Genomic DNA, 26,022 nt, shown 5'->3' with positions numbered 1-26,022 from the left:
TTATTAATAACCTTAAAAGGTTATTAAACCTTTTAAGGTTTAACTTTTGAGTAAAAATTGAATAAAACATTTGAGGTTTCAGGCAATAAATATCAATTAGATATAATTTAGTTCCACTAAATGACATCCAGGTTCCTCCTTTTTGCCGTAGCATTTGTGTTGTATCTCGTCAATCTCAAGTTGTGATAGCAGTTGCCGTTTGCGGATGTTGGAACACTGAGCTACTAGTTGTTTAGCGCTTAGTGTTGACTGGGGATGTCGAAGTAACCATTCCTTCACCAGTCTTTGCATGTAACCTCTCTGATTAGGGTTACTTGAGTAGTAGCATTCCAACAGATCCACATTTTCATCTCTCGCCCATTTCCGTCTTGTTCCAGTAGCCCATTTGTCATCAAGGTGCTCTGGTTCCCCAAACACCTTGTTTGGCCGGGCGACGTCTGAGCCGGCATGTTATGCATTTTAGTATCTCTCATGGTATGAGGTAGGCAGTAGCTTGAAGGGTCTTGCCTAAGGACCCAGACTGGATTCGAACCCCTGCCCTCTCGGGTGATATACTGATGTCTTATCTATTGAGCTATCCAGTAGGCTAGTAGGGTCTCACTCCCAGAAGGAACAATAGCAGACATAGAGGACAGTTACAAGTACCTAGGTATACCACAAGCAAATGGCAACCTCGATGAGGTCACAAGGAAAGGAGCCACAGCTAAATACCTCCAACGAATAAGGCAAGTCCTGAGAAGCCAGCTCAATGGCAAGAACAAAATCCGTGCGATAAACAGCTATGCCCTGCCAGTAATCAGATACCCTGCTGGAATAATTAGCTGGCCAAAGGAGGAGATAAAAGCCACGGATATTAAGACTAGAAAACTACTAACAATGCATGGAGGGTTCCATCCCAAATCCAGCACCCTGAGACTGTACATGAGCCGCAAGGAAGGAGGCAGAGGACTAGTGAGTGTGAGAACCACAGTCCAGGACGAAACAACTAAGATCCATAAATACCTCAGGGACAAAGCCTCAACAGACAATGTGCTCAGTGAATGTCTCAGACAACAGGGAACGGAGGTTGAGGTGCCAGAGATGCCATCATGGGAGGACAAGCCCCTACATGGGATGTACCACCAGCAAATAACCCAAGTGGCTGATATCAGTAAATCCTACCAATGGCTGGAAAAAGCTGGACTCAAGGACAGCACAGAGGCCCTCATCCTGGCCGCCCAGGAACAGGCCCTAAACACCAGAGCAATAGAGGCCCAGATCTACCACACCAGACAAGACCCAAGGTGTAGGTTGTGCAAGGAGGCCCCTGAGACAGTCCAGCACATAACAGCAGGGTGCAAGATACTGGCAGGGAAAGCGTACATGGAACGACATAACCAAGTTGCAGGCATAGTGTACAGAAACATCTGTGCAGAATATGGACTGGAAACCCCGAAATCAAAGTGGGAAACACCCCCAAAGGTGGCGGAGAACGCCAGAGCTAAGATCCTGTGGGACTTCCAGATCCAGAGAGATAAAATGGTAATGGCGAACCAACCAGACATTGTCGTAGTGGATAAACAACAGAGGAAAGCCGTTGTGGTAGATGTAGCAATACCAAGCGACTGCAACATCAGGAAAAAGGAGCAGGAGAAACTAGAGAAATACCAGGGCCTCAGGGAGGAACTGGAGAGGGCCTGGAAGGTGAACACCACAGTGGTGCCTGTGGTCATCGGGGCCCTCGGGGCAGTCACCCCCAAACTGGACCAATGGCTACAACAGATCCCAGGAACAACATCAGACATCTCAGTCCAGAAATGTGCAGAACCCTCAAGCTCCCAGGCCTCTGGTAGAGGAGCCGAGCTCAGAGGATGAGAGAGACCACCCGCAGTGGGTGAGAAGGGAATTTTTATATATATATATATATATATATATATATATATATATATATATATATATATATATATATATATATATATATACACAGCTCAAAAAAATAAAGGGAACACTTAAACAGGTGTTTAACACTTAAAGTGTTCCCTTTATTTTTTTGAGCAGTATATTTAACCAAATGTTAAACCTTTAGCTGTAACTGACAGTGGTGACTGGTTCCTCTTCCTCATGATGAAGTCATCATCACTTCCTGTTTTTGGTTGCCTCAGAAAATGGAACAATAAATTTAAACTTGACATTTTAACGGCGCCTCTTCAGGAATTTATCTCAGCAGAATCTGAAAGTCCAGACGTTTCCAGGGCTGCTGCTGCGTTTACCTGCTTGCTTTAACTCACCTGTTGGTTCGTTCATGTCGTCGACAGCTGAAGCTGCTGAGGTGTGAGACACCAACATTTGTTTGTAAACCAAATTTTATTGTAGAAACAGCCAAACACACACTTCTTATACAGCATCTTGAGTGACTAGCAGTAGCAAAAAACCAACAGGATCACAGAATGACATGAAGCCAAATGACACAACAGGTGATTATTAGAAAACTAAATAAACATAAAGCGTAATAAACAGCTGGAGTTATTGTACGGGGTCTTAATCATTAACTAGATAAATGTCAAAAACCAAACAGGACAAAGTGAAAGAGCACAGCAGCATCTTTGTCTCGATCATTTTCACAGAGTTGAACACAAGTGAATTATTTTTACTTTATTTTTTACGAATCCTGGGGGCTATTTTCAAAAATTTATATTTGTGTAGGTAATATCTGGTTATTAACTATAAATTCCAACTTTGTGTACAAAAGATAAATGCCCAATTTAATATTGTTGTAAGTTAAAATTGGAATATTTAAATTGTTGGTTAGCAACCAATTATAAAGATCCTTCCAAAATTTAGTTGCATAACTACAAGAAAAGAATAAATGTTGCAAAGTTTCTACATCAGATTGACAAAAGGTACAATCATTTTCCTCAGACGGCGTCTGAAGCGCAGGACCGAGTTTCCTGTAGAAAAACAAAAAAGAAAAATGGCTTTTGGTTTTCCATCGTCTTTAAGGCCCTAGAGTTGAAAGAAATGAACGATAAATTGGCTTTCAGAGAAAACATTAAACCTGTGGCAACAAGAAACAGTTCTGAGTAAATTAAAAATCACCAACAAGAGAAAAAGTTTTTTTAGGTTGTAAACTAATAGATTGATTCTAGTAGAACTAGTTGATTCTATGTTGCTTTGTGTTTCTGTGTTTGTAATGATGTAAAGCACTTTGAAATGACTTGCTGCTGAAATGTGCTATACAAATAACATTTGATTTGATTTGATTTTTTTGACTTTAATAAATTATTCCTCTTTTGAATACGATCCCACATATCTGTAGTTTGTTTGTTACAAACAGGATTAAAATCTGGATGAGGCGGCCATTTCTGTAACTATGAAGAAAAGGCTTTTTCTCCTGCTTTCCTATTGGCTGATGTGAGGCAACAGCCGCCTGGCAGCCAGATCTTCCTTCCTTAGATCCTCGGCTAATTTAACTCCAGCATCTTGACAGATTTTCAATTCTTCATCTTCCCAAACGCGTCCCTGAGACGGCGTCTTGAGAACTGGATGATGATGTTTTCTACTCCATCTGTTCCCCGGGCGGTGCACCGTGTCCTCCATGTCCTCCGTGTCCTCCATGTCCTCCGTGTCTTCCATGTCCTCCGTGTCCTCCATCCTCTGTTCCCAGTGCGGCGCCACTTTACTCAGCAGGTGAACCACCTTAGCTCTGGTATCTTCATTTAGTTTTTCCTTTAAGCCTTTTAGTCGGACATTCCATTTTCTTTTATATCAATCTTGTTCTTTGAATTTCTCCTTTAGCTCCACATTTTCAGCTTGTAGCTGTTTAACATCTTCCTCCATCGCTGCCAGCCTGGACTTTAACCTCTGAGGAGGTGAATTCAGAGGCCTTGGTGCCGATCGCAGCAGATTTAGCTGCATGCTAAGCTCCTCAATCTCTTCTCCTGCATATCAAATCTTGCAGCAAGTGTATTAATTGCTGCTGGGATCGCCCTTCAAAACCTAAACCTAACGAGACTTCATCTTCGTTAGGTTTAGCTATTTTTTGTGGATGGTGTGGAGGCCGACAGGCTGATATTCCAGCTTCTTTTGTCGCCAGAGCTTTTGGTCTCCATGCGGTTTCTTTGCACGTAGTCATGTTCCATTTGTTGGTAGCATGTCGCTATATTATATTTTAAAATTGGAGGGGGGGTTCGAAAGTTCATTAACTATTATTTGATGAATTCTTTAAGAGAAGAGCACTAGTAGAAGTGCTCAGCCTGCCATCTTGCCCATCTGTTAGACACCAACATGTCAGCACTTCCTGTTGCCTCCCATTCACTTCCTCTGTTTATTTTTAGTATGATTGACCTCCATTACATGTTGACGGTGCAGACTTTGATTTGCTCAGGTCAGTGTAGAGAGGCCTGTTAAATGGTAAATGGACTGAACTTATAGCTGTCATGTTCCTGAACTGGGAGGAAGCTGGAGTACCCAGAGAGAACCCTCACATCCACAGGGAGACCCAATAATTCAATTCAAAAAGTGAAACTCAGTTAAGATATAGATTAATTCCATACACACTTAAAGTGTTTATTGATGTTATTCTCAGAGACGTGCGGTGAGGTTCATAGCTGGTGAGGCACTGACGTCATCAGAATCAGATTTGCAAATAGATGCATAGATTGACAGCAGTTTACAGGTTATGTTTCACTTCTGCATCCTTACACATACAAACCTTTCAGCTCCGGCGTTGGTCTTCCTTTGGTTATTATCTCCTGCTTCGATTGAAAGTCCACTTGAGAAAACTTTTTTAGTGCTGTAATGTAGTCATCCATGTCGAAAGTCGGGATAAGCGAGAGGAAAAAAATCACTATCTCTATTATAATCTATCGCTGCACTTGACTTGCTTCCCGAATCGTTTAGCCTAGCTCGCTGTCACTTACTCGGCAGTTGAGGAGTGAACAAGACGAACGTCTGGGATCTTGAGCGCCCCCTGCCATGAGGCAAGAGAACTGCCTGCCTCACCTCGAACCTGTTCTCTGCCGTTTATAATCGCTCATTACACGAAACACGTTACACAAACACAGTTGGTGACAAAAAGCACTGTACATTATATACATAAGCTAAATTATTGGAAATAAGTTCACATATTAAATTTGTTTAAACCATTTTATTGACGCCGTACAGCAACATGCTCTCTCCGCTTAGCAGCCAGCGCAGAGCCAGGGGTTGCGCAATCCAAGGTGAGGCAGAGCTCGCTGCTGCCTCACCGGCATCGCTTCCAAGCATTTCAATGGGAAAATAAGAAAATTCAGCGATTTTGAACAAATAAAAATCGAAATTGGTGAAGCTACATGAAAAATAAATATTTTTTAGTACAAACCACCGGATGAATATAACAATTTAAATTACTTTATGATTATATATTTTCTTTCTTTCCATGATGGCAGGTGAGGCACTGCCTCACCTGCCTCCCCTGACCGCACGTCACTGGTTATTCTAATGATTTTGGCTGATAGATAGATCGATAGATAGATCGACCTAGGTCTGCACCATTGGCATGCTAGCACAGCAGGAGTTGCACCAGGTGGGTGGAGTTCCTTCATGTTCTAAGTTATAACAATCATGTTGCAATGTAAATGCTAAAAATGAAAATAAATGTTAAAATTCATAATACAATGAAGTCACAAAACTAGTTGAAAATGATATTCATGATTTCCAGTAATGAGCAGATTATTTCTCCCTATTGCCCATTTATATTAATGATGTCATGGGGGGAAAATCTGAAAACAAACAAACACAACAAAACACAACAAAAACCCAGCTGGAACGGTCCCCAAAGTTCTGACACGGAAAACAACAAATCACCAAACTGAAGTCCAGTTCAATATGGCTGACATGTAAAATATAAGAGTTGCAGGTTTATTTGCACTTTCCACTTTCTGTTTCCTCTTAAATCAGCCGCATTGAGGACAGTCTTCTGTTATTAACTTGTTCCTTCTTCACAAGACATTAAACAAAACAAAGAACCCCAAACAGCTTTACTCTGTGCGTAAAATTTGTTTCTACAACATAAAGTATAAGTGACCCCAGACGGAGGTGTCCCTGAGGACAGAGGAGATAGAAGAGTTTCAGAATACAGAAGATGTCCTGATTTTAGAGGAGCTGCACTAACTCCTCCCACTGGGATGCAGCAGGATGAAAACATGGAAACACTGGTGAGCCCCGTTTGGGCGCGGCTCCATTCCTGCGTCAGAAATGTTCAGTTTCTCCAGTTTTATCAAAATCCATCCTGAAAAAAGGCACAAGACACCTTCCTTTGTTTCACTGGATTTATTTAACCTGATTTCAGATAAGTTAACAAAAACCTTCCCAACTTATTTACAAATTAGCAACTTCTGTGGTAAGTTTGTTCTGTTAATGAATACAATTTAGTCACACTAGAGTGGCTTTATTCACAATAATCAAACAGAAACTGAGCTGACAGAGAGACAGGGAAGACATGCAGCAAAGGTCAAAGGCCAGGAACTAACTGTTTAAAGGCCTACCTCTACACCAGACTTAGTAAATTAACTCAAACATGACTTTACATCCAAAGTATAATTCTTCAACATTTAAGGGAACCCAGAAACTATTTAGATTTGTTTAAAAGCTTAAGAGATTATTTTTTAGGAACCTCCGGGATTTGAACCAAACATCGAACCTCAATCGTTTGGGTGACGCCGCCTGCTCTCGGGCCGCCCTAGCTGCCGGCTGGCTGCAGAGGAGCGAACCCCGCTGAGTGACAGCCGCCCCGCCTCCGCCGCTCCGCCCGGCCTCCGCCATCTTGCCTTTCCCTGGATGCCAGAAGCCGAGCGCGGAAGAGGAAACGGTTGTGTGCGGGCTCAGCAGGGTTCCGCCTGTCCTCCAGCCTCCACCAGAAAGCAGCGCTTCAGCAGAGACCCGGGGCAGAGATGGCTGGACGGCTACCGGCGTGTGTGGTGGACTGCGGGACGGGGTAAGCATTTGGAGCCGGGAACGGAGCGGTGGAGCGGGGCTCAGTCCGGGGCTCGGTCCGGGGTTTCTGTTTACCGAACTTTGACTGACAGCGCTGGTTCTGTACGCTGGTTCTAAGCGTACAGAACAAACGGAACCAACCAGAACCGGTTTAGTTATTACGGGTCGGTTTCCTTCAGGTTGACGCGATGGCTGCTCTAATTTCCCAGTAAACCAAACATTATAAATCTGTTCAGCTACGCATGCGCGGTGCTACTTCCTAAACTCAACCTGCACTTCCTCATTCAGCCTTTTTAGTCCATATATGGTTGTGACTCGGCACCAGAACCCGGTTATTACACCGGGACAGTACAGGACCCGGTTCTGGTTCTGACAGTGGGTTCATCCTGCTGCTCTGCAATCGGGATGGTTCTGGTTCTGGACATTTGGATCCGATTCTTGTGGAGACACTTCCCTCTGGCTGCAAACCAGTCTGCAGCCTCTGACCCGGTTCTGCAAAAAAAAGTAAAAAAAGTTCTGGTTCTGTTAGAGCTGATGCAGTACTGTGCAAAAAGGCCATTCTTGTTCTCCTTTAAGGTAGTCCTGAATAGTAGATCTGTTGGGTTTTTAAGTTGGTTCTGATCAGTTGGATTTCTGGATGATTTTCAGTTATTTTTCTAGACTTTGCTTTGTGGATGATTTGCAGTCCAGTCCAGCAGAACCTTATGGGCCAGCGGCCTCCTAAGCTTTTGGCCTGACTCGGTCAGTGGACCTGATGTTCAGCCGGTTCTGAAATGTTTCTGTTTGTGCAGCAACGGGGAAAAGTGCCCGAGGCCAAAGAAAGCGGAAAGACTTTGAGAAACCTGGAGGAAAGATCGCGTCTCCTAGGAGACGGACTGGCGGACGGACTGACCTTCGCCCGTCCTCCTTGAGACCCAGCACAGGACCGGTTTCTGCTGATGAGCTCGGTACCAGGAGGTTCTGATGATGCCATCAGCTGTTGCTGTCCACAACATAGACATAAATAAAGAACAGGCGCCTCATAGCCGCTCCTGCTTATTGTAACAGACAAGTTTTAGGACGGCCATCTTGGAGAGGTCGACAGGTCCACTCAGCGTTATGTGTTTGACAGGCACAATGAAGTATCAGCGCATTTAATCGATCATAACTCGCTAAATACTAAACATATTTTCACGATTTTTTAATGTCAACCTCATTCAAACAGCTTTCATAGCTACATTTACTAGAAAGTTAGTTTTTAAGTATTTTTGTACTGACTGATACATGGTTGAGCATATTTACAGAATAGATTCGGAATAGAATATTTTGATATTGATGAATGATGAGCATTTTACAAAACATACAACCAGTCATAATTTTTTAAAATATATTATTTAGTAATATCAATACATATTTATATAAATATACAAACAAAATAATACAATCATAGAAAAACAAAGATGATTAAATAATGATGAACATGGTTATATACATAATATCTACATAGGTTTTATTCATGTTTTCCAGCCGAGGAGAATTAAGAGATCCATCAGCAGTGGATCCGTCTCTCCTTAAACACATTTCTGTCTTTATGAAACCTTCAAAACTAAAACGGGAGCTACCTTACTTTAGACAGAGTGAAAGAATTACACATTAATAACAGTCTTTCCACCTTCTGTCGCATAATCTAAATCAATGTTAGAGAAGATTTACAAAATCTTAGCGGGGCTGAACCCGGTGTTACACCGTTAGCACTATAGCTAATATTAGCTGGCTTTTTGCCGGTGGATATAAATATTACAGTTTAGTAATATTCTATTCATAAAATATAAACACTAATATGTCCATCTTACTTGTGAAACGTTATCCCCCGAGATCTCACGTCAATAGTCCGTAGATCTGAAGAAAAATATCCGGCAGTGCTGAGGCTCCTGCTGCCGTTTTGGTTTAGCCAAGCAGGAGGGACGACCGCTCCAAGATGGCCGCCGTGTTTCCCAGAGCAGCCAGTGCGGGGTCTGTGGTCCACAAAGTGAGAATTTCACTTCCTGTTCTGCAGCGGTTCTGGGTTCAGCCGGACGGGTTGTCATGGTGACGCAGCAGCAGAGTGGACCTCTGTGCGGTTCCGACCCGGATCAGAACCGCGCTGCGGGTTGGGCTCCCCGGCTGCGTGCGCTGCATATTTGCGGCGTGTCGCGGCAGGTTGCAGCCGACATGCTGGGACTGTTCTTTGAAATGAGCCGGGTCAGACGGGTCGCAGCAGAACCAGCAAAATGTTCTGACAGTTAGAGGCGGCGCTCTGGTGGTGGTGATGATGATGATGATAGTGACGAAGGGCACCAGTAGAATAAACCAGCATCATGCTGGGTTCTGTTCTGGCCCGGTTCAGGAGCTCTTCCTCAGATTCCAGATATTTGTCTGTAAACAGGAAATGCTTTGATCACGTTATTGGATCACATCCTGTATTGTTGGAGCTGCTGTTTGGACCTGGACGGGTTCTGTTGGGTCAGACAGACCAGTGGACATTTGGACCCAACAGGAAAGTGGTGGAGGTGTGGTAATGTGGAGCTTCAGTTTTCAACAGAACTGCCTAGTCAAAGTCCAGACCTCAGCCTGATCTCAATGCTATGCTTGGACTGAAGGTTCTCCAGAACCGCTGCCAGGTTCTGATAAAAAAAACTTCCTGCTGTCCAGAACCTGAAACAACATGGAGAACATTGACTTCCTGTTGGAGCCCAACCAGAACTAGAACCATCAGCAGATTAAAATAACCGGGCCGATCAGAACCTCTGGGCCGGGTTCTTACAGTAACTGGACTGTTTTCTTCTCTTAGTTACACCAAGCTGGGCTACGCAGGAAACACCGAGCCGCAGTTCATCGTTCCCTCATGTGAGTAGAAAGGAAGTCCTCCTCCTGCGGACAGGAAGTCCTCCTCCTGCGGACAGGAAGTCCTCCTCCTAACACTACTTGTTTCTTCAGGCATCGCCATCAAGGAGTCGGCGAAGGTGGGCGATCAGGCCCAGCGGAGGATGATGAAGGGAGTGGACGACCTGGACTTCTACATCGGTGATGAAGCTGTGGACAAACCCACGTACTCCACCAAGGTAAGAGGTCAGAGGTCAGAGGTCAGGAGTCAGGTTTGAGCAGAACCTCAGGGGGTCACGCCATCGTCAATCAGCAGAGAACCGTCCGGAACCTTCTGGATTTATTTATCCACACTTGGCGGCCAACCAGAGCAGCCAAACTACTTTACACTTTACCCAACTGGACCGGTTCAGCTGTCTGCGGTCCATGTACGCTTTAAGTGGTGGTTCTGGTGGACAGGACGGGTTCTGGAGGTCCAAACAGAGCAAGGGTCATCAATTTGGTCAGGGTCCGATCCTCCATCCAGAGTTCTGCTGATACTGTGAGCTAGATCAGTTCTGTTGGACCTTCTGGTCGGTCCAGCTGGTCTCTGGGCCAGGAGGTTCTGCTGAGTTCTGGACCATGCTGTCCTGTTGCTGACCTCTGACCTCTCCTGCCCCAGTGGCCGATCCGCCACGGGATCGTGGAGGACTGGGACCTGATGGAGCGCTTCATGGAGCAGGTCATCTTCAAGTACCTGCGGGCCGAGCCGGAGGACCACTATTTCCTGCTGGTGAGTTCTGGACAGGCCACCAGACCCGGGCCGGTTCACGGCCCGGGTCTGACCCGGTCTCCTGTTTGCAGACGGAACCTCCTCTGAACACGCCGGAGAACCGGGAATACACGGCCGAGATCATGTTTGAGTCCTTCAACGTCCCGGGGCTCTACATCGCCGTGCAGGTCAGAGGTTCTGGTTCTGATCCAGCTTTTCCTGGTTCTGTTTCATGGTTCTGATCCCCTCTGTGTGTTCTGCAGGCCGTTTTGGCGCTGGCAGCCTCCTGGACTTCCAGGCAGGTCGGAGAGCGGACCCTGACCGGAACAGTCATCGACAGCGGAGACGGCGTCACTCACGTCATTCCTGTGGTGAGTCCTCCATGGGGACGCCCTGTTGGACCCTGCAGGTGATTCTGTACGGTGGCCTGGAGGTCCAAAACAGCTGCAGACTCGGGAAGCTGCTTCTGGTTCTCCTGCATGTGTGGTGGCATGCTGCTGCCACCTGGTGGTCGCTGTGGCTCATTGCAGGTCGACCTGATGGCTCATTTAAAGCCCAGCTCTGCTTTTCTGATGATTCAACAGTTTTTTAAACGTTAAACCAGCAGAACCGCTGAGTTGGGTTCATCAGTTTTTCTGAGGGATCTCCTGTTCAGCATCAGAGACGTTTTTAAATCTGCTGCCACTGCTGTAATAACATTTTTATTCAAATAAAAATGTTAAAACTGAATTTATTGGAAACATGAAAACAGTCCAGATGGAAACTTTACAAACTAAATCACTTCAAAGATGAACGAACAAGAACCTGATATTTGAGACGATTTCCTGATCATTTGTCCTCATCTGTCTCCCCCAACCCCTCTGTCCCCTCCGTCCCTCTCTGTCCCCTCCGTCCCAGGCTGAAGGCTACGTGATCGGCAGCTGCATCAAGCACATCCCCATCGCAGGTAGAGACATCACCTACTTCACCCAGCAGCTGCTGAGGGACAGGGAGGTGGGCGTCCCACCGGAGCAGTCCCTGGAGACGGCCAAGGCGGTCAAGGTGAGTCCTCAGCTGGACGGAGATGAACATTCATATCACCCTGAATATTAACCTAAATATCACTGAAGGTTGATTATATCAGTCTGGCTGTTTGACATCAAGACAGAGCAGGCTCTGCTGTTCTTCATGTGGCCACCAGGTGGTGCTGTTGGTCTGTAACTGGTTTTAGTTGGACATGAACATTAGCCGATACGAAACTAAGCAGCTTCAGGTAGAAATCCACATCCTGAAGCTTCACTGAAGCCGGTCAAAGACTTTAGATCCACCAGAGCTCCGGTTCCCCTCATTCATCTCCACGTTCCCTCTGATGTTCCCCCTCTCCTTCCCTCTCAGGAACGGTTCAGCTACGTGTGTCCGGACCTGGTCAAAGAATTCAGTAAGTATGACTCGGACGGGTCCAAATGGATCAAGCAGTACACCGGGGTCAACGCTGTCAGCAAGAAGGAGTTCACCATCGACGTGGGCTACGAGCGCTTCCTGGGCCCGGAGATCTTCTTCCACCCAGAGGTCAGTCTGGTTATTATTGCACAGCGACGCAGCGGGTCATGGTTCTGACCGCATTAGGACGACCCGACCCGACTGTCGGAACCTTCTGACCCGCTGTCTCTGGTCCCAGTTCGCCAACCCGGACTTCACCCAGCCCATCTCAGAGGTCGTGGACGAGGTCATCCAGAACTGTCCCATCGACGTTCGCCGTCCGCTCTACAAGGTAACCGCGGCGTCCCGGCATGGCCCGGCCCGGTCAGGTTCTGCGGTTCCATAACCCAAATGTTCCTCCTTCCTCAGAATGTGGTTCTGTCCGGAGGCTCCACCATGTTCAGGGACTTTGGGCGGCGGCTGCAGAGAGACCTGAAGAGGACGGTGGACGCCCGGCTGAAGCTGAGCGAGGAGCTGAGTGGAGGAAAGCTCAAGGTGGGAACCATCGCCGCAAAGTTCCCAGGCCTCGTTTCACAGTAGATGTCTGTTAAACTTTCCAGGCTTTGCTTTCCGGTTCTGTTTCCATTAATCAGCCTGGTTCTGTTCTCTCTGCAGCCCAAACCAATCGATGTTCAGGTCGTCACTCATCACATGCAGAGATACGCCGTGTGGTTTGGAGGATCCATGCTGGCATCGACGGTAAGCATCTGCAGACGCTAACATTAGCGTTAGCTGTTTACTCAATAATCACACTACTGATGTTAGCATCCACACTTTAATGGTCGCCATTAACATAGCTAACAACATGCGCTCCAGCGTTCCTCTCACAACAGCATGAACAGTTCTCGCCCCGCCTCCTATTACCTCGCATCCAACACATGCGCAGTAAGCTACTTACAACTTAACATTAGCTGCTCCCATGGAGGCTAACATTAACGTTAACTGTTACCGTGGGTGCTAACATTAACGTTAGCTGTTACTATGGGTGCTAACATTAACGTTAGCTGCTACCGTGGGTGCTAACATTAACATTAGCTGCTACCATGGGTGCTAACATTAACATTAGCTGCTACCGTGGGTGCTAACATTAACATTAGCTGCTACCGTGGGTGCTAACATTAACATTAGCTGCTACCATGGGTGCTAACATTAACATTAGCTGCTACCGTGGGTGCTAACATTAACATTAGCTGCTACCGTGGGTGCTAACATTAACATTAGCTGTAACAGTTTCTGGTCAGCTGACTTCTTCTTCCTCTGCTCTTCAGCCCGAGTTCTACCAGGTCTGCCACACCAAGAAGGACTACGAGGAGATCGGGCCGAGCATCTGCCGCCATAACCCCGTGTTTGGGGTCATGTCCTAACCTGCTGGACCCACTGCGTTCTGACAGCGAGGGTCTGAACGGCGCCGTCAGGCCCGGTTCCATGATTTTCAGATGAGACCAAACTGATCAGCCGGGAAATTTATCCAGAATTTTTGTTCTGTTTCTTTTGTATTTTCTTCTGAAATATGGGAAAAGCGTTTGTAAGCCAAGAATATTCCTGGTTCTTCGGACCTTTGGGAACAATATTTATAAATAATAATCTGGACTTCAGGCTCAGTTCCCCTACAGGTACAACAGATTGTTGAGTTTTTGTCCGACTTTTTCTTTCTGCTCCAGCTTGGTTCTAACTGGTTCCGTTGATCCGCTTAGAGCCTGTTTTTGCTTCTTAAAGTTTTTTATGTTTCAGTCCATAAATTGATGCCAGTATCAGTACCAGGCAGAACCTGCAGCAGCTTTTAATAAATTCAGACGATACGTTCTGATCAGTTTGTGTATTAATGCAACGTTCCAATAAAGCCGACCCGTTCTGTCTAAGAGCTTCTGTCTGGAAATTCTTCATCTCAGGACAGAACTCTAGCAGGTTCTGACTGGACCAAAGGACAGATGAGGGAGCCCGTTCTGCTGGTTCTGACGGGCCACCAGAGACCCGGTCGGGGATCAGGTCCATTAATCGGCTGATGAGAGAGGCGGCAGCGGCAGGATGGTTGCCGTAGCGATGGATGTGTTGTTTCTAGATGGATCTGCTGAAAGCTACTCTTCTTGAAACTTCATCAGGAGGAAGAGGATGGGCAGCGCCGCTGACGGCTCGGCTTTACTCTGCATGACGGCGATGAAGAGCGGCTCGGTTACACATCAATAACTCAGGTTCTGGTTCTAAAAGATGTTCAATACACTGTAAAACATTAATAATAATGTTCAATAAAGACCAAAAGTATTCACACCCCAGCAGATTCTCCTGTTTCTGACAGGAAGGGAGTCGGCCATCTTTCAGGAGAAAATAAACTTTAAAAAGCAACAAATGAAAAAACCTGACATTTAAAATGATTAATGCTAAAATCATAAATCCCTGGAAGATTGTCCAGACCAGAAGAAGAATTTTTATAGATTTCATGGTCCCGGTTCCGAGTCCTCCGGGTCCCTGCCAGCTGTTCTGCAGCGGCTTTGTTAGCAGAGTCACCCTTCAGCACAGCGTTCAACGTGACAACATGAGACTCACAGGTTATGGCTTTCGTGTTGAACCCTCTTTGCATGAAGGACACACCTTTTATTGTACACGAGTGTTTTCAATTAGACAGGTCACGTGATGTGACTCACAATAATCCAATAATGATAAAAACAACAACAAATGAGAGCACAAAAACATTCATACTGTCAACACCCCCACTTGCTCACATTTGGGTAACTTCCTCTCTCTTAATACTTCTACCAAAATACATTCATGTTCCACCAAACATAAACATTTCATACTTCCTCAACTTAATCTTTGTTGCTGGTTTAGTTAGTACATCTGCAACCATTTCATTAGTTGGACAGTACTCTAAAAAGACTTTTCCTTCATTTACAACTGATCTGACAAAATGATATTTAATATCAATATGTTTACATCTTTGTCTATACACAGGATTTTTGGCTAAGGATATGGTACCCTGATTATCCTCATAAATCTTAGCTAAATAATCCTTACCATCCATGTTGAACAACAGTTGTTTCAAGTATAAGCATTCCTGTACAGTAACAGCTAATGCCATGTACTCTGCTTCACATGTAGATAGAGATACTGTAGGCTGTATTTTGGTCTTCCACGAGACCAACGGACCATCTCTATTTAGACTCATACAGTAACCTGTTGTACTCCTTCGATCTGTTACATCGCCTGCCCAATCGGCATCACTGTATGCATATATAAGGTTATCACAGGCACCCTTTTTAAAACATAGTACTTTATCTTGTGTGCCTCTTAGATACCTAAAACATGTTTTACAGTATTCCACTGTTCTGTGGTTGGGTTTGCAAAGTACTGTGACAGTTTGCTTACAACATAGCTTAAATCTGGTCTTGTACATGTTGACAAATAGATTAAGCTCCCTATTGCCTCCCTGTATTTTCTGACATCATTCATTACTTCAGCATTATCAGCATAGTTAAGTTTCTGCTCACAAGGGGTAGTTCGTGGCTTACAGTTCAGCATGTCAAACTTTTCCAGTATTTTCTTTACATACTTCGACTGTGACATTTTAATACTGTCAGGATCTCTCTCAAAGTCAATGCCAAGAAAATGTGTCAAGTTTCCTAAGTCCTTCATCCTAAATTTGGAGTTAAGTTTTTCTTTTATATCTCTAAGGATATTCATATCACTGGCAGCAATAATCAAATCATCGACCCATATAATGATAAACACAGTTTCAGTATCAGTAATCTTTGTGTAAACACAATGATCAGCAGGGTTTTGAACAAACTTGATTTCACATAGATAGTCATGCAACATTCTGTTCCAGTTTCTGCTTGACTGTTTAAGTCCATAAAGAGATTTTTGCAGTTTATACACCAGTCTTTTATTTTCTTGAGATTCCTTCTTGTAGCCCTCTGGTTGTTCAATATAAAGTTCACATTCAATTGGGGCATGTAAATATGCTGTCTTTACATCCATCTGGTGAACAAACATGTTCTCCTGTACCACCTTTTGCATCAACACTCTGATGCTCGTCATGCTAGCAGTTGGTGAAAAGGTTTCATCATAGTTCATACCTTTCTTTTGACTGAATCCTTTAGCAACATATCTAGCCTTATATTTGTCTGATCCATCACTATTCTTTTTGATTGCATAAACCCATTTACCCCCCACTACAGTTTTACCCTCAGGTAAACTGGTCAGGGAAAAAGTAACATTGTCGTTTAATCCATTGCTGTAACCCACTCTTTTGCATTCACAGATGTTACAGCTTCTTTGTAGGTTTGAGGTACTCCACTTATCAGTCTATAACAATAATCAATGTTAGCTATCTGTTCTTCATCATCAATGCCACATACATAGTCATCTAAATAACCTGGTTTCTTTCTTTCTCTGACAGGGTATCGCCTCTCAGGTTCTTCATGTCTTGTTGTGTGACTGGTACTCGCCATCGGTTCTTCTTCTGTGCTCAATTTCTGGTCAGAAACATTTACTGGATCAGCCTCTGAAGTTTTGGTTGCTCTGGGATTAATTCTAATCATATCATCATCATCATCCAAATTTACATCAGTCTCATTTTTCTCTCTGGATACAAATTTCACAAGCCTATGTTTCTGGATTTTCCTGCTGTTTGGATAATAGACCATATAGGCTGGACTATTCTTGTCATACCCTATAAAAATGCCTTTTTCACACCTTGAATCCAGCTTCCCTTTCTCTCGTTTGTAAGTGTAACAAACACATCCAAACTTGTGCATCCTAGAAATGTTAGGCTGTCTGCCCGTCAACATGAAATAAGGCGTTTGGTTTGTGCGATTATTAAAACATCTATTTCGCACTACAGCAGCTGTCTGAACTGCATACGACCATAACATTTTTGGCATCTCACCATCGATTAACATACATCTAGCCATGTCAAACAAAGTTCTCCAATTTCGTTCTGCCGTACCATTTTGATGTGGAGAATATGGTGCTGAGGTCTCATGTCTAATACCATTTCTACTCAGTAATGCCTGATACTCTTTTCCTGTGAATTCTGTACCATTGTCTGACCTCATACATTTAATCTTTCCATGTGGAGCCATGTCAGCAATAAACTTTTCAGTCGCTTGTACTGTGTGACTCTTGTTTTTCAAAAAGTATACAAAGACTGCACTGGAATAATCATCTGTGAAGGATAATGCATATCTGTGACCATCTTTGGACATTGGGTCTATAGGTCCTGCTAAATCTGTGTGGACCATTTCTAGCGGTTCTTTAGCTCTTGCATCTAGCTCCTTGTTCCTAGTTTGAACAAATTTTCCTTTTGTGCAGACTTCACAATATGGCTTCGGTTCACCTCTCCCTTTAATTTCCATGCCTTGAACAACATTTTCTAGCTTCAGTACATCTCTGTAATTGCAGTGTCCAAGAATCTCATGCCAACTTTGTAAGTCATAACATTTTTTACACTGATCACCACATTCGTTGTCCATCGTTTGTAAGTAATACAATTTGTTACATACGTGAATGGGGAACTTGGTATTGCCTCTGAGAAGAACGTTCTTTCCTTCTTTGAAGATCACCGTTGCTCCGCTGGATGTTACAGCTTTCACTGAGAAGATGTCTTGCGGATATGAACTGATGTATAATGCATTCCTCAGCACTGTTTTAAGACGTCGACCTCTACTGTCGATCAAACACACTTCCGCGTCTCCTCGTTGCTTAGCAACCCCAAGACACCTGGATCCATCAGCCAGTTCCATGCAGTGCGTCTCGGCCTGGAAACTCCCATCAAGCTTCCGAAACTTCCTGATGTCGGTGATTATGTGCGACGTCGCCCCAGCGTCCACCATCAGACCTCTCCTCTTGATGTCGTCCACTTGCGTGTCAGCGTCGCTCACCCGGAAAGCAAACTCTTTATCGCCGCCCGTTTCTTCGGCTACTTTCCGTACGTTGTCTCGTTGTTTTCTCCATCTGCAGGTTGCGTTGCTGTGACTGTTATTCTTACAGTAACTGCACCACTGCTTCCGCTGGCAGGTTCTGCTTATGTGGCCTTTACTCCCACATTTAAAACACACAATCTCAGAACTTCCTGCTCCAGGATCATTTGCACTTCTTGGTGCGCATTTCGTGCCAAAATGTGCCTTAGCTTTCATCACATTGTCCTCAGATACTGTGGCACGCATATTTTCAATGTCTTCAAAACTTCTGAGTTTAGTCTTAAACTCTGCAAAAGTCAACTTATCACCATCTTCACTTTGAGTGATATAAATAGCAAATGGCTTAAATGTCCCTGGAAGTCCTTTCAGGACCATGGCGATCAGAAGTCCGTCGCTCAGCTCCTCACCTGCACTCCTCAACGCGGTGATCGCGGTCTCAGCTCTGATGATGTACTCGGTAACTGTCTCACAGGGTGATTTCTGCAGTGAAATCAGCTCGGTATACAGGTTAATCACTCTGGGCTGTCCTTTGCCGGCGTAATGGGCCCGCAGGATTCCAAGCGCCGCACGTCCGTTGTCTGCCGCGTCATGCATGACAAGTGATAGACTCTTGTCATCCAAAAACTGAATGAGCTCTGCATAAGCCTCAGCGTTTTTCTTTTCGTCTTCCTCTTCATCGTCTTCATCGGTGGGGCTCTTCAAAATTGTCTCTTTCAGCCCTTGCAATCGTAGATGTCCTAAAAACTTTGTCTCCCATAGTTTGTAATTTTTCTCGTCTCCATCAAAGAGAAGTCTTGACCAGCGGCTGTGCGGCAAGTCTTTTTCTCTTCTGTTCATTTTCCTTGTGTACTCACACAGCAGGTGTTCACTGTCTGTCTGTCGGGACATTTACCCGTTTCTTCATTGATTCTGGGCCCATAACCTGTTAGCAGAGTCACCCTTCAGCACAGCGTTCAACGTGACAACATGAGACTCACAGGTTATGGCTTTCGTGTTGAACCCTCTTTGCATGAAGGACACACCTTTTATTGTACACGAGTGTTTTCAATTAGACAGGTCACGTGATGTGACTCACAATAATCCAATAATGATAAAAACAACAACAAATGAGAGCACAAAAACATTCATACTGTCAACAGGCTTCCTGCCTGTCTGGTGAAACGTGAATCTGGTCGTCTCTGCTGAGCCATTTGTAGGCTCCAGTAAATGAACTGGGCTGGTGTTGGTTCTCCTGCTGGTTTTTATGGCCGCCTTGAGTCTCCCAGTAATTATTTCTGCACCAGTTTATCATCCGAGAGAGAAAGAAGAGCGCTGTGGACCGCAGTAAGCCTCTCTCTGTAAAACCTCCACAAACAGTTTGTGCCAAGAAGCAGATTTATCCAACAACCAGCAGCTGCTGCTCCCTCACAGCAATGTTTGGACTAAAGTTGCTCCATGTTGCTCCGAGTTCCTCCAAGTTGTTCCTAGTTGCTCCATGTTGCTCTGAGTTCCTCCATGTTGCTCCATGTTGTCCGAGTTGCTCCATGTTGCTCCATGTTGTCCGAGTTGCTCCATGTTGCTCCATGTTGCTCCATGTTGTCCGAGTTGCTCCGAGTTCCTCCATGTTGCTCCGAGTTGCTCCATGTTGCTCCATGTTGCTACGAGTTGCTCCATGTTGCTCCATGTTGTCCGAGTTGCTCCATGTTGCTCCATGTTGTCCGAGTTGCTCCATGTTGCTCCATGTTGTCCGAGTTGCTCCATGTTGCTCCATGTTGCTCCATGTTGTCCGAGTTGCTCCGAGTTCCTCCATGTTGCTCCGAGTTGCTCCATGTTGCTCCATGTTGTCCGAGTTGCTCCATGTTGCTCCATGTTGTCCGAGTTGCTCCATGTTGCTCCATGTTGCTCCATGTTGTCCGAGTTGCTCCGAGTTCCTCCATGTTGCTCCGAGTTGCTCCATGTTGCTCCATGTTGCTACGAGTTGCTCCATGTTGCTCCATGTTGTCCGAGTTGCTCCATGTTGCTCCATGTTGTCCGAGTTGCTCCATGTTGCTCCATGTTGTCCGAGTTGCTCCATGTTGCTCCATGTTGCTCCATGTTGCTCCGAGTTGCTCCGAGTTCCTCCATGTTGCTCCGAGTTGCTCCATGTTGCTCCATGTTGCTACGAGTTCCTCCATGTTGCTCCGAGTTGCTCCATGTTGCTCCATGTTGCTACGAGTTCCTCTATGTTTCTCCTAGTTCCTCCATGTTGCTTCTGGTTCCTCCATGTTGCTCCGAGTTCCTCCATGTTGCTCCATGTTGCTCCTAGTTGCTTCATGTTGCTCCTGGTTCCTCCATGTTGCTCCGAGTTGCTCCATGTTGCTTCATGTTGCTCCATGTTGCTACGAGTTCCTCTATGTTGCTCCTAGTTGCTTCATGTTGCTCCTGGTTCCTCCATGTTGCTCCGAGTTGCTCCATGTTGCTTCATGTTGCTCCATGTTGCTACGAGTTCCTCTATGTTGCTCCTAGTTGCTTCATGTTGCTCCTGGTTCCTCCATGTTGCTCCTGGTTCCTCCATGTTGCTCCTAGTTCCTCCATGTTGCTCCGCGTTGCTCCATGTTGTCCGAGTTGCTGATGACCCGCTAACAGATGCTAACGGCGCCGGTTCAATGTGCTGACTCCTTCACCGGTCGGCTGGTTGCTGACAGGTCAAAGGTCACAGTGAGTCTGACAGGATGTCACTTTTATATTTCAGATTTCTGTGTTTGGTTTCTTTGGGAATTGTTCTGATCCGAAGCTCCTAAAACTTTCCTGCACTGAAAATAAAACTGAATCTGTTCATTTATCTATGGTGGATTTCTTCATTAATCAGTGAAACATTAGTAGCTAAATAATGAATAATAATATTTCTGCTTTATTATCATTATTCTGTGTTTCTGAGATCATCACTGATGATGATGATGATCCAGAATAAAGTCTGTTCATTGGCTGCTATGAAGCAGTTTCTGCCTCGCTGCTCCGTCCCGGTGGAACCCGAGGTAATTAAATCCCTGAACCATAATTAGTCTCTGCAGCGTCCTGACCCTAAAACGCTGCTGATTAATTACTTCGATTAGCCGCAGAGTTCATCGCTGGACGGCTTCATGTCGGCTCACAAACTCCTCTGGATCCGCCGTGACACGTTTACCCTCCGCTAAACTTTCTCCACTTCATCACACCTCCAATAAAACCAAACAAACTATAGAGTATCTAAAAATCAGCAGCGCAGCAACTGGAGCATTTTGGTGAAATATAAAGTCTGTTAACCAGCAGATGGATTAAAACGTCTCATTCAGGGTCAGTAATTCATTCATATTTCTTAACTACATCTTCATCATCTTCAATTTAAAATCCATTTTACTGCTAACTTACTGAATAAACATCCATCAGAGATATTTACAGATTTCATCTTCAGGTTCTCCATCAGTTTGGAGCAAAGAGTTTTTCTGTCCAGTCAACTTTCCAGAGTTTCTGAGATCATTCACGGACATTCTTTCCAAATCTGAACTGTGTATGCTAACATTAGCATTAGCTGCTACTATGGATGCTACATTAGCATTAGCTCATACTGCGAACACAGACATTAGCATTAGCTGCTACAACTTTAACACTGAGATGCTATTATAGGCTTCAATAGCTTCACTGACATCAGCCATTTTGTTTGTTCTGCCTCACCTGAAAAATGATGATGATGAAGATAATGATGAAGATGATGAAGATAATGATAAAGATGATGAAGATAATGAAGATGATAATGATGATGAAGATAATGATGATGATGAAGATAATGATGATGATGATGATGATGATGAAGAAGATGTAAGTGCGGTAAGCTCTCACTAGTCTGGCCCCTTAAAGCTCTTTGACACGTGACACATTTAAAAACAGAGATAATGAATCTGACGGTCATTTTTAGGTCTTTACTGAACTTAAAAGAAAATAAAAATAACAAACAGATTCAAAACAAACAGAAAGTGACGGTCAAAAGACTGTGTTACTCTCCAGGTGCCAGACTTCTACAAAGAGCGAGTACTTTCATCTTTCATAAACTAATTAGTCAATAACCAATCAAAAGGCACCATGTCATAAGATCAAACACAATACAATTACAGACGCTTATCTTTTATTTAAATAACAGAGTAAAACTTAACTCACATAAACACAAAATAACATTTTGTGTTAAGCTCCAAAAATGTATATATGGCTCCTACAGAAGATGTTAATGATGATGATGATGATGTTGATGAAGATAATGATGATGAAGATGATGAAGATTGATAAAAACAACAAAGGCAGAAAAAGTTTGAAAGTTTATTCAAATAAAGTGTGAAAGTTCTACCAGAACCCAGAACCCAGAACCAGAACCTGGTTCCAGAACCCCTCCTCTCAGGTCTGGTACCGCCTCTGGTTCTGCAGATTAAAGTCCATCCAGTGAAAACTTTACTGTTATCTTCTGCCCCCCCCCCCCCCGCCCCCCCTTCCCGGAAGTCCCCCCCCACCCGCCACCCTGGATTTCCTGCGGTCGCCCCTGGTTACGGCTGCTGGTTACGCACGCAGCTTTCCCCGCGCAGCGGACTGAGAGCGGTTCGGATCACATCAGTTCTGCTGGACGGAGCGGCTGGCTGTTCTCCTCCAGGCTCGGTTCGCTGGACGCTTTGGACCGGAACATGAACCAAACGGCCACCGTATCCCACCAGGTGAAATGCCAGTCCACGAAGAGCATCAAGGTGAGCTTCCCGCCATCAGGCTGGGCTGGCATGAAGGAAAGTTCTGCTGAGGTTCTGCTGAGTTTCTGGTCACATTCTGGTCAGGTTCTGGTTCGGTTCTGCTGGCGCGCTGTGGAACCGGAGCTCCGGGTCGCCGTGTCCGTCCTGAAGTTGCGGCTCCGGAACACGCTGCGTGGAGCCGCGGCGGGTTCCACGGACCTGCAGGCGGACAGTTCTCATTCATGTCACGTCCCGGTTCCGGTTCGGTTTGGTTCTGGTTCGGCTCCCGCTCGGATCAGTCAGAGAAAGTCCGTCCGCAGAGCAGAACTTGGAGCAGGTTCCGATGGCACTGAGGGTTCTGAAGGTTCTGGTTCCGGACCTGTTGGGTTGTGTGTGTGTGTGTGTGTGTGTGTGTGTGGGTGTGGGTGTGTGTGTGTGTGTGTGTGTTGCCGCAGTGTTCTGCGTTGGAATCTGCGCAAAATGCGATGTCAGTTTGCGGCTGTTGAAGCCGGACCCCCAGGTACCGGTTCGGTTCCGGTTCCGGATCACTTTTCAAACCTCCCAGCAGAGCGCCAGCTCGGGGTGAAACGTTCTGTTCTGTTCGCAACATTTCAGCTGCTGATGCTCTGAGTGTATCGTCCCGTCCGGTTCCGATCCAAAGCTCGGTCCACCGGGACCGGACCGGACCTCTGGACATCATTCTGTAAAACTCTGACGCACCATCCCGGTGGTGGCAGCATCATGCTGTGGTTCTGATTGTATCTGAGACGATTTTATGATGTGAAGCTCAAACTGACTGATTGATTGGTTGATTGATTGGTTGGTTGGTTGATTGGTTGATTGATTGGTTGGTTGGTTGATTGATTGATTGGTTGATTGACTAATTGATTGATTGATTGTCTGATTGATTGATTGATTGGTTGGTTGATTGATTGATTGACTGATTGATTGGTTGATTGATTGATTGATTGACTGATTGGTTGATTGATTGATTGACTGATTGGTTGATTGATTGGTTGATTGACTGATTGATTGGTTGATTGATTGGTTGATTGATTGATTGATTGATTGGTTGATTGACTGATTGATTGGTTGATTGATTGGTTGATTGATTGTCTAATTGATTGATTGATTGATTGATTGATTGATTGGTTGATTGATTGATTGATTGTCTAATTGATTGACTGATTGATTGGTTGGTTGGTTGATTGATTGATTGATTGATTGATTGGTTGGTTGGTTGATTGATTGATTGGTTGATTGATTGGTTGGTTGGTTGATTGATTGATTGATTGATTGATTGTGTAAATGCCCATTCCATTATTTATGCTGTTTGTAGGTTGCTACCCATAGTACCCACTAGGGGCGCTGTAGTTTGGTTCACTCTAAGTTAGTACCTTCATTTAAAGTGAAAAATAAGAGGAAGTGTTGCTAGTTTCCTGTCAGTCAGAACTTTGGGCGGGAATATCCCACGGACAAGAAGAAGAGGAGGATGTTCTTCATCTTTATGACTCTGGGTTAGCCACTTTCTTCAGAGAAGGCTAGAAGCAGCACTGCACGGACTTTACCGCCATAAACTTTGCAGCCCTTGGACAGCGGAGCGAGGTACATGTTTAGAACAGCATTAGTTTGTGAAGTTAGCGTTTTTATGTAATGTATTCATGTTTGTGTCAAACAAAGGCACTTAAGCAAATGTATTTTCTTTTCTTTTAGTTTTCACGGTGTATTTGGAGCACGGTGTATTCAGTGCTATTCAGCAAACTTGGCTGTGAAAGAAGCAAATACAAATCTACTACACCCGTCGAAGCTCTCTGTGTTTTCTTGGGTCTGACGGACTGCTACAGATTGATTGATTGATTGATTGATCGATCTTACTGTGGGAAGCAGCTCATAGTTGATGGGAATAAATATTTCTTCAGCACCAGAATGTTGAACTGGTTTACTGGTCTGCAGTTTTTGAAGCAGCTGATTCATTGATGGCAGCCATTGATCTCACAGGAAGTGGTTTTTTAGCAGGAAGTGGTTTTTTAGCAGGAAGTGGTTTTTAGCAGGAAGTGGTTTTTAGCAGGAAGTGGTTTTTTAGCAGGAAGTGGTTTTTTAGCAGGAAGTGGTTTTTTAGCAGGAAGTGGTTTTTTAGCAGGAAGTGGTTTTTTAGCAGGAAGTGGTTTTTTAGCAGGAAGTGGTTTTTAGCAGGAAGTGGTTTTTAGCAGGAAGTGGTTTTTTAGCAGGAAGTGGTTTTTTAGCAGGAAGTGGTTTTTTAGCAGGAAGTGGTTTTTTAGCAGGAAGAGGTTTTTAGCAGGAAGTGGTTTTTAGCAGGAAGTGGTTTTTAGCAGGAAGTGGTTTTTTAGCAGGAAGTGGTTTTTTAGCAGGAAGAGGTTTTTAGCAGGAAGTGGTTTTTTAGCAGGAAGTGGTTTTTTAGCAGGAAGAGGTTTTTAGCAGGAAGTGGTTTTTAGCAGGAAGTGGTTTTTTCAGCAGGAAGTGGACGCTCTTTCGCTGACGTTAGGCAGGAAGAGACGCCATTAATCCTGGTCCTAACTTGCTGGGATTATTCCAGACTGGGATTTATCCACCAGTTCAGCTTCAGATATTTTCACCATTGTGTTATGATTTATTAGATATTATATTAAAATCATGATGTCATGTGACCAGGATCCTTTTACTGCTGGTTGGTTTTTCTCTGTTAGCCTGATTAGCTGATTAGCTTTGTTGTGAAAATGGCCGAACTCTCATACTCAGGATACTTAGAAGGGCTGTGATGCCCTCTAGTGGTCGGAGTTTGAACTACATGGACGCAGAAGGAATCGAATTATCTGATAAGTTCAGTATAAAGATGGAGGCTGAAAATATCACAGACTAACTGATATTAGTCTGCAATGATCTGTCAAAACCCTGAAATTATTTCTGCTTTAGTATTTGAAGCTCGTGCCAACACTTGGCTACTAAGGAATGGAAATAAGTATTTCCATAATAAAACAGAATCAAATGAATATTTATATGAATAATTATTCACATAAGTTCATAATAGATACGTTTGTGAAATGGGATCAATTCTGGATTTTCCAGTCATTAGTGACATTTTAAGCACTAATAAAATTTAAAACAATTTGACTCTTGCTGAAGAAAGAACAACATCAATAATATTTACACTAATGGGACAAACAATAATCTTTATTTACCATTAAAAACAAGTCAGTAAATGTTTTTACTATGTATTAATATCATTTAATATTTGAAGCTAAATATTGGACCGGACCGGGCCGGCTGCAGCGCTGCAGGTCTCCTCCGGATTACCGGGAATCAGTTTCAAGAATCAGTAAACAAACCGGGATTAAAGGCTTCAGCACAGAGAGCCGTTAATCTGCTGCTGACAGTAATCTGGCAGAACCGCCAGATTACATCCTGCTAA

The 26,022-nt window shown here is 44.5% G+C and overlaps 2 protein-coding genes and 2 long non-coding RNA genes across 4 annotated transcripts in view; 3 read left to right on the top strand and 1 right to left on the bottom strand.

Moving 5' to 3' along the window:
- The first annotated feature begins 6,772 nt into the window (after nucleotides 1–6,772).
- Nucleotides 6,773–13,862, top strand: LOC114148108 (actin-related protein 3-B). Its single transcript, XM_028023062.1, has 12 exons — nucleotides 6,773–6,952; nucleotides 9,761–9,816; nucleotides 9,907–10,031; nucleotides 10,454–10,564; nucleotides 10,636–10,731; nucleotides 10,807–10,914; nucleotides 11,441–11,584; nucleotides 11,918–12,091; nucleotides 12,201–12,293; nucleotides 12,371–12,496; nucleotides 12,617–12,700; nucleotides 13,270–13,862. Exons 1-12 carry the CDS (start codon nucleotides 6,909–6,911, stop codon nucleotides 13,363–13,365), a joined length of 1,257 nt encoding a protein of 418 aa, XP_027878863.1. The 5' UTR covers nucleotides 6,773–6,908; the 3' UTR covers nucleotides 13,366–13,862.
- Nucleotides 7,316–8,374, top strand: LOC114148109 (uncharacterized). The gene is made up of 2 exons (XR_003596211.1): nucleotides 7,316–7,464; nucleotides 7,743–8,374. It is a non-coding gene; the product is annotated as an uncharacterized LOC114148109 (long non-coding RNA).
- An 8,604-nt stretch (nucleotides 13,863–22,466) lies between the features above and the next one.
- The window catches only part of dpp10 (dipeptidyl peptidase like 10), a 78,105-nt gene continuing 74,549 nt past the window's right edge, over nucleotides 22,467–26,022 (top strand). Inside the window, exon 1 of the mRNA XM_028022367.1 lies at nucleotides 22,467–22,637. Within this exon, the coding sequence (XP_027878168.1) occupies nucleotides 22,578–22,637 (60 nt within the window). The 5' untranslated portion in view covers nucleotides 22,467–22,577. The remainder of the gene's footprint in view (nucleotides 22,638–26,022) is intronic.
- Nucleotides 24,442–26,022, bottom strand: part of LOC114147767 (uncharacterized) — a 26,542-nt gene continuing 24,961 nt past the window's right edge. The window contains exon 4 of the long non-coding RNA XR_003596131.1: nucleotides 24,442–24,451. This is a non-coding gene — a long non-coding RNA (uncharacterized LOC114147767). The remainder of the gene's footprint in view (nucleotides 24,452–26,022) is intronic.

This window comes from Xiphophorus couchianus, chromosome 7, assembly GCF_001444195.1.
Source record: "Xiphophorus couchianus chromosome 7, X_couchianus-1.0, whole genome shotgun sequence".
NCBI lineage: Eukaryota > Metazoa > Chordata > Actinopteri > Cyprinodontiformes > Poeciliidae > Xiphophorus > Xiphophorus couchianus.
Note: the sequence above shows the minus strand (reverse complement) of the source record. Positions and strands in the feature narration are given on the sequence as shown.

Coding starts and splice junctions, on each gene's coding strand:
- LOC114148108 (XM_028023062.1), top strand. CDS start 6,909: ATGGCTGGACGGCTACCGGCGTGTGTGGTGGACTGCGGGACGGG. Junction 10,732..10,806: donor GGCTCTACATCGCCGTGCAG/GTCAGAGGTTCT, acceptor TGTGTTCTGCAG/GCCGTTTTGGCGCTGGCAGC. Junction 11,585..11,917: donor AGACGGCCAAGGCGGTCAAG/GTGAGTCCTCAG, acceptor CTTCCCTCTCAG/GAACGGTTCAGCTACGTGTG.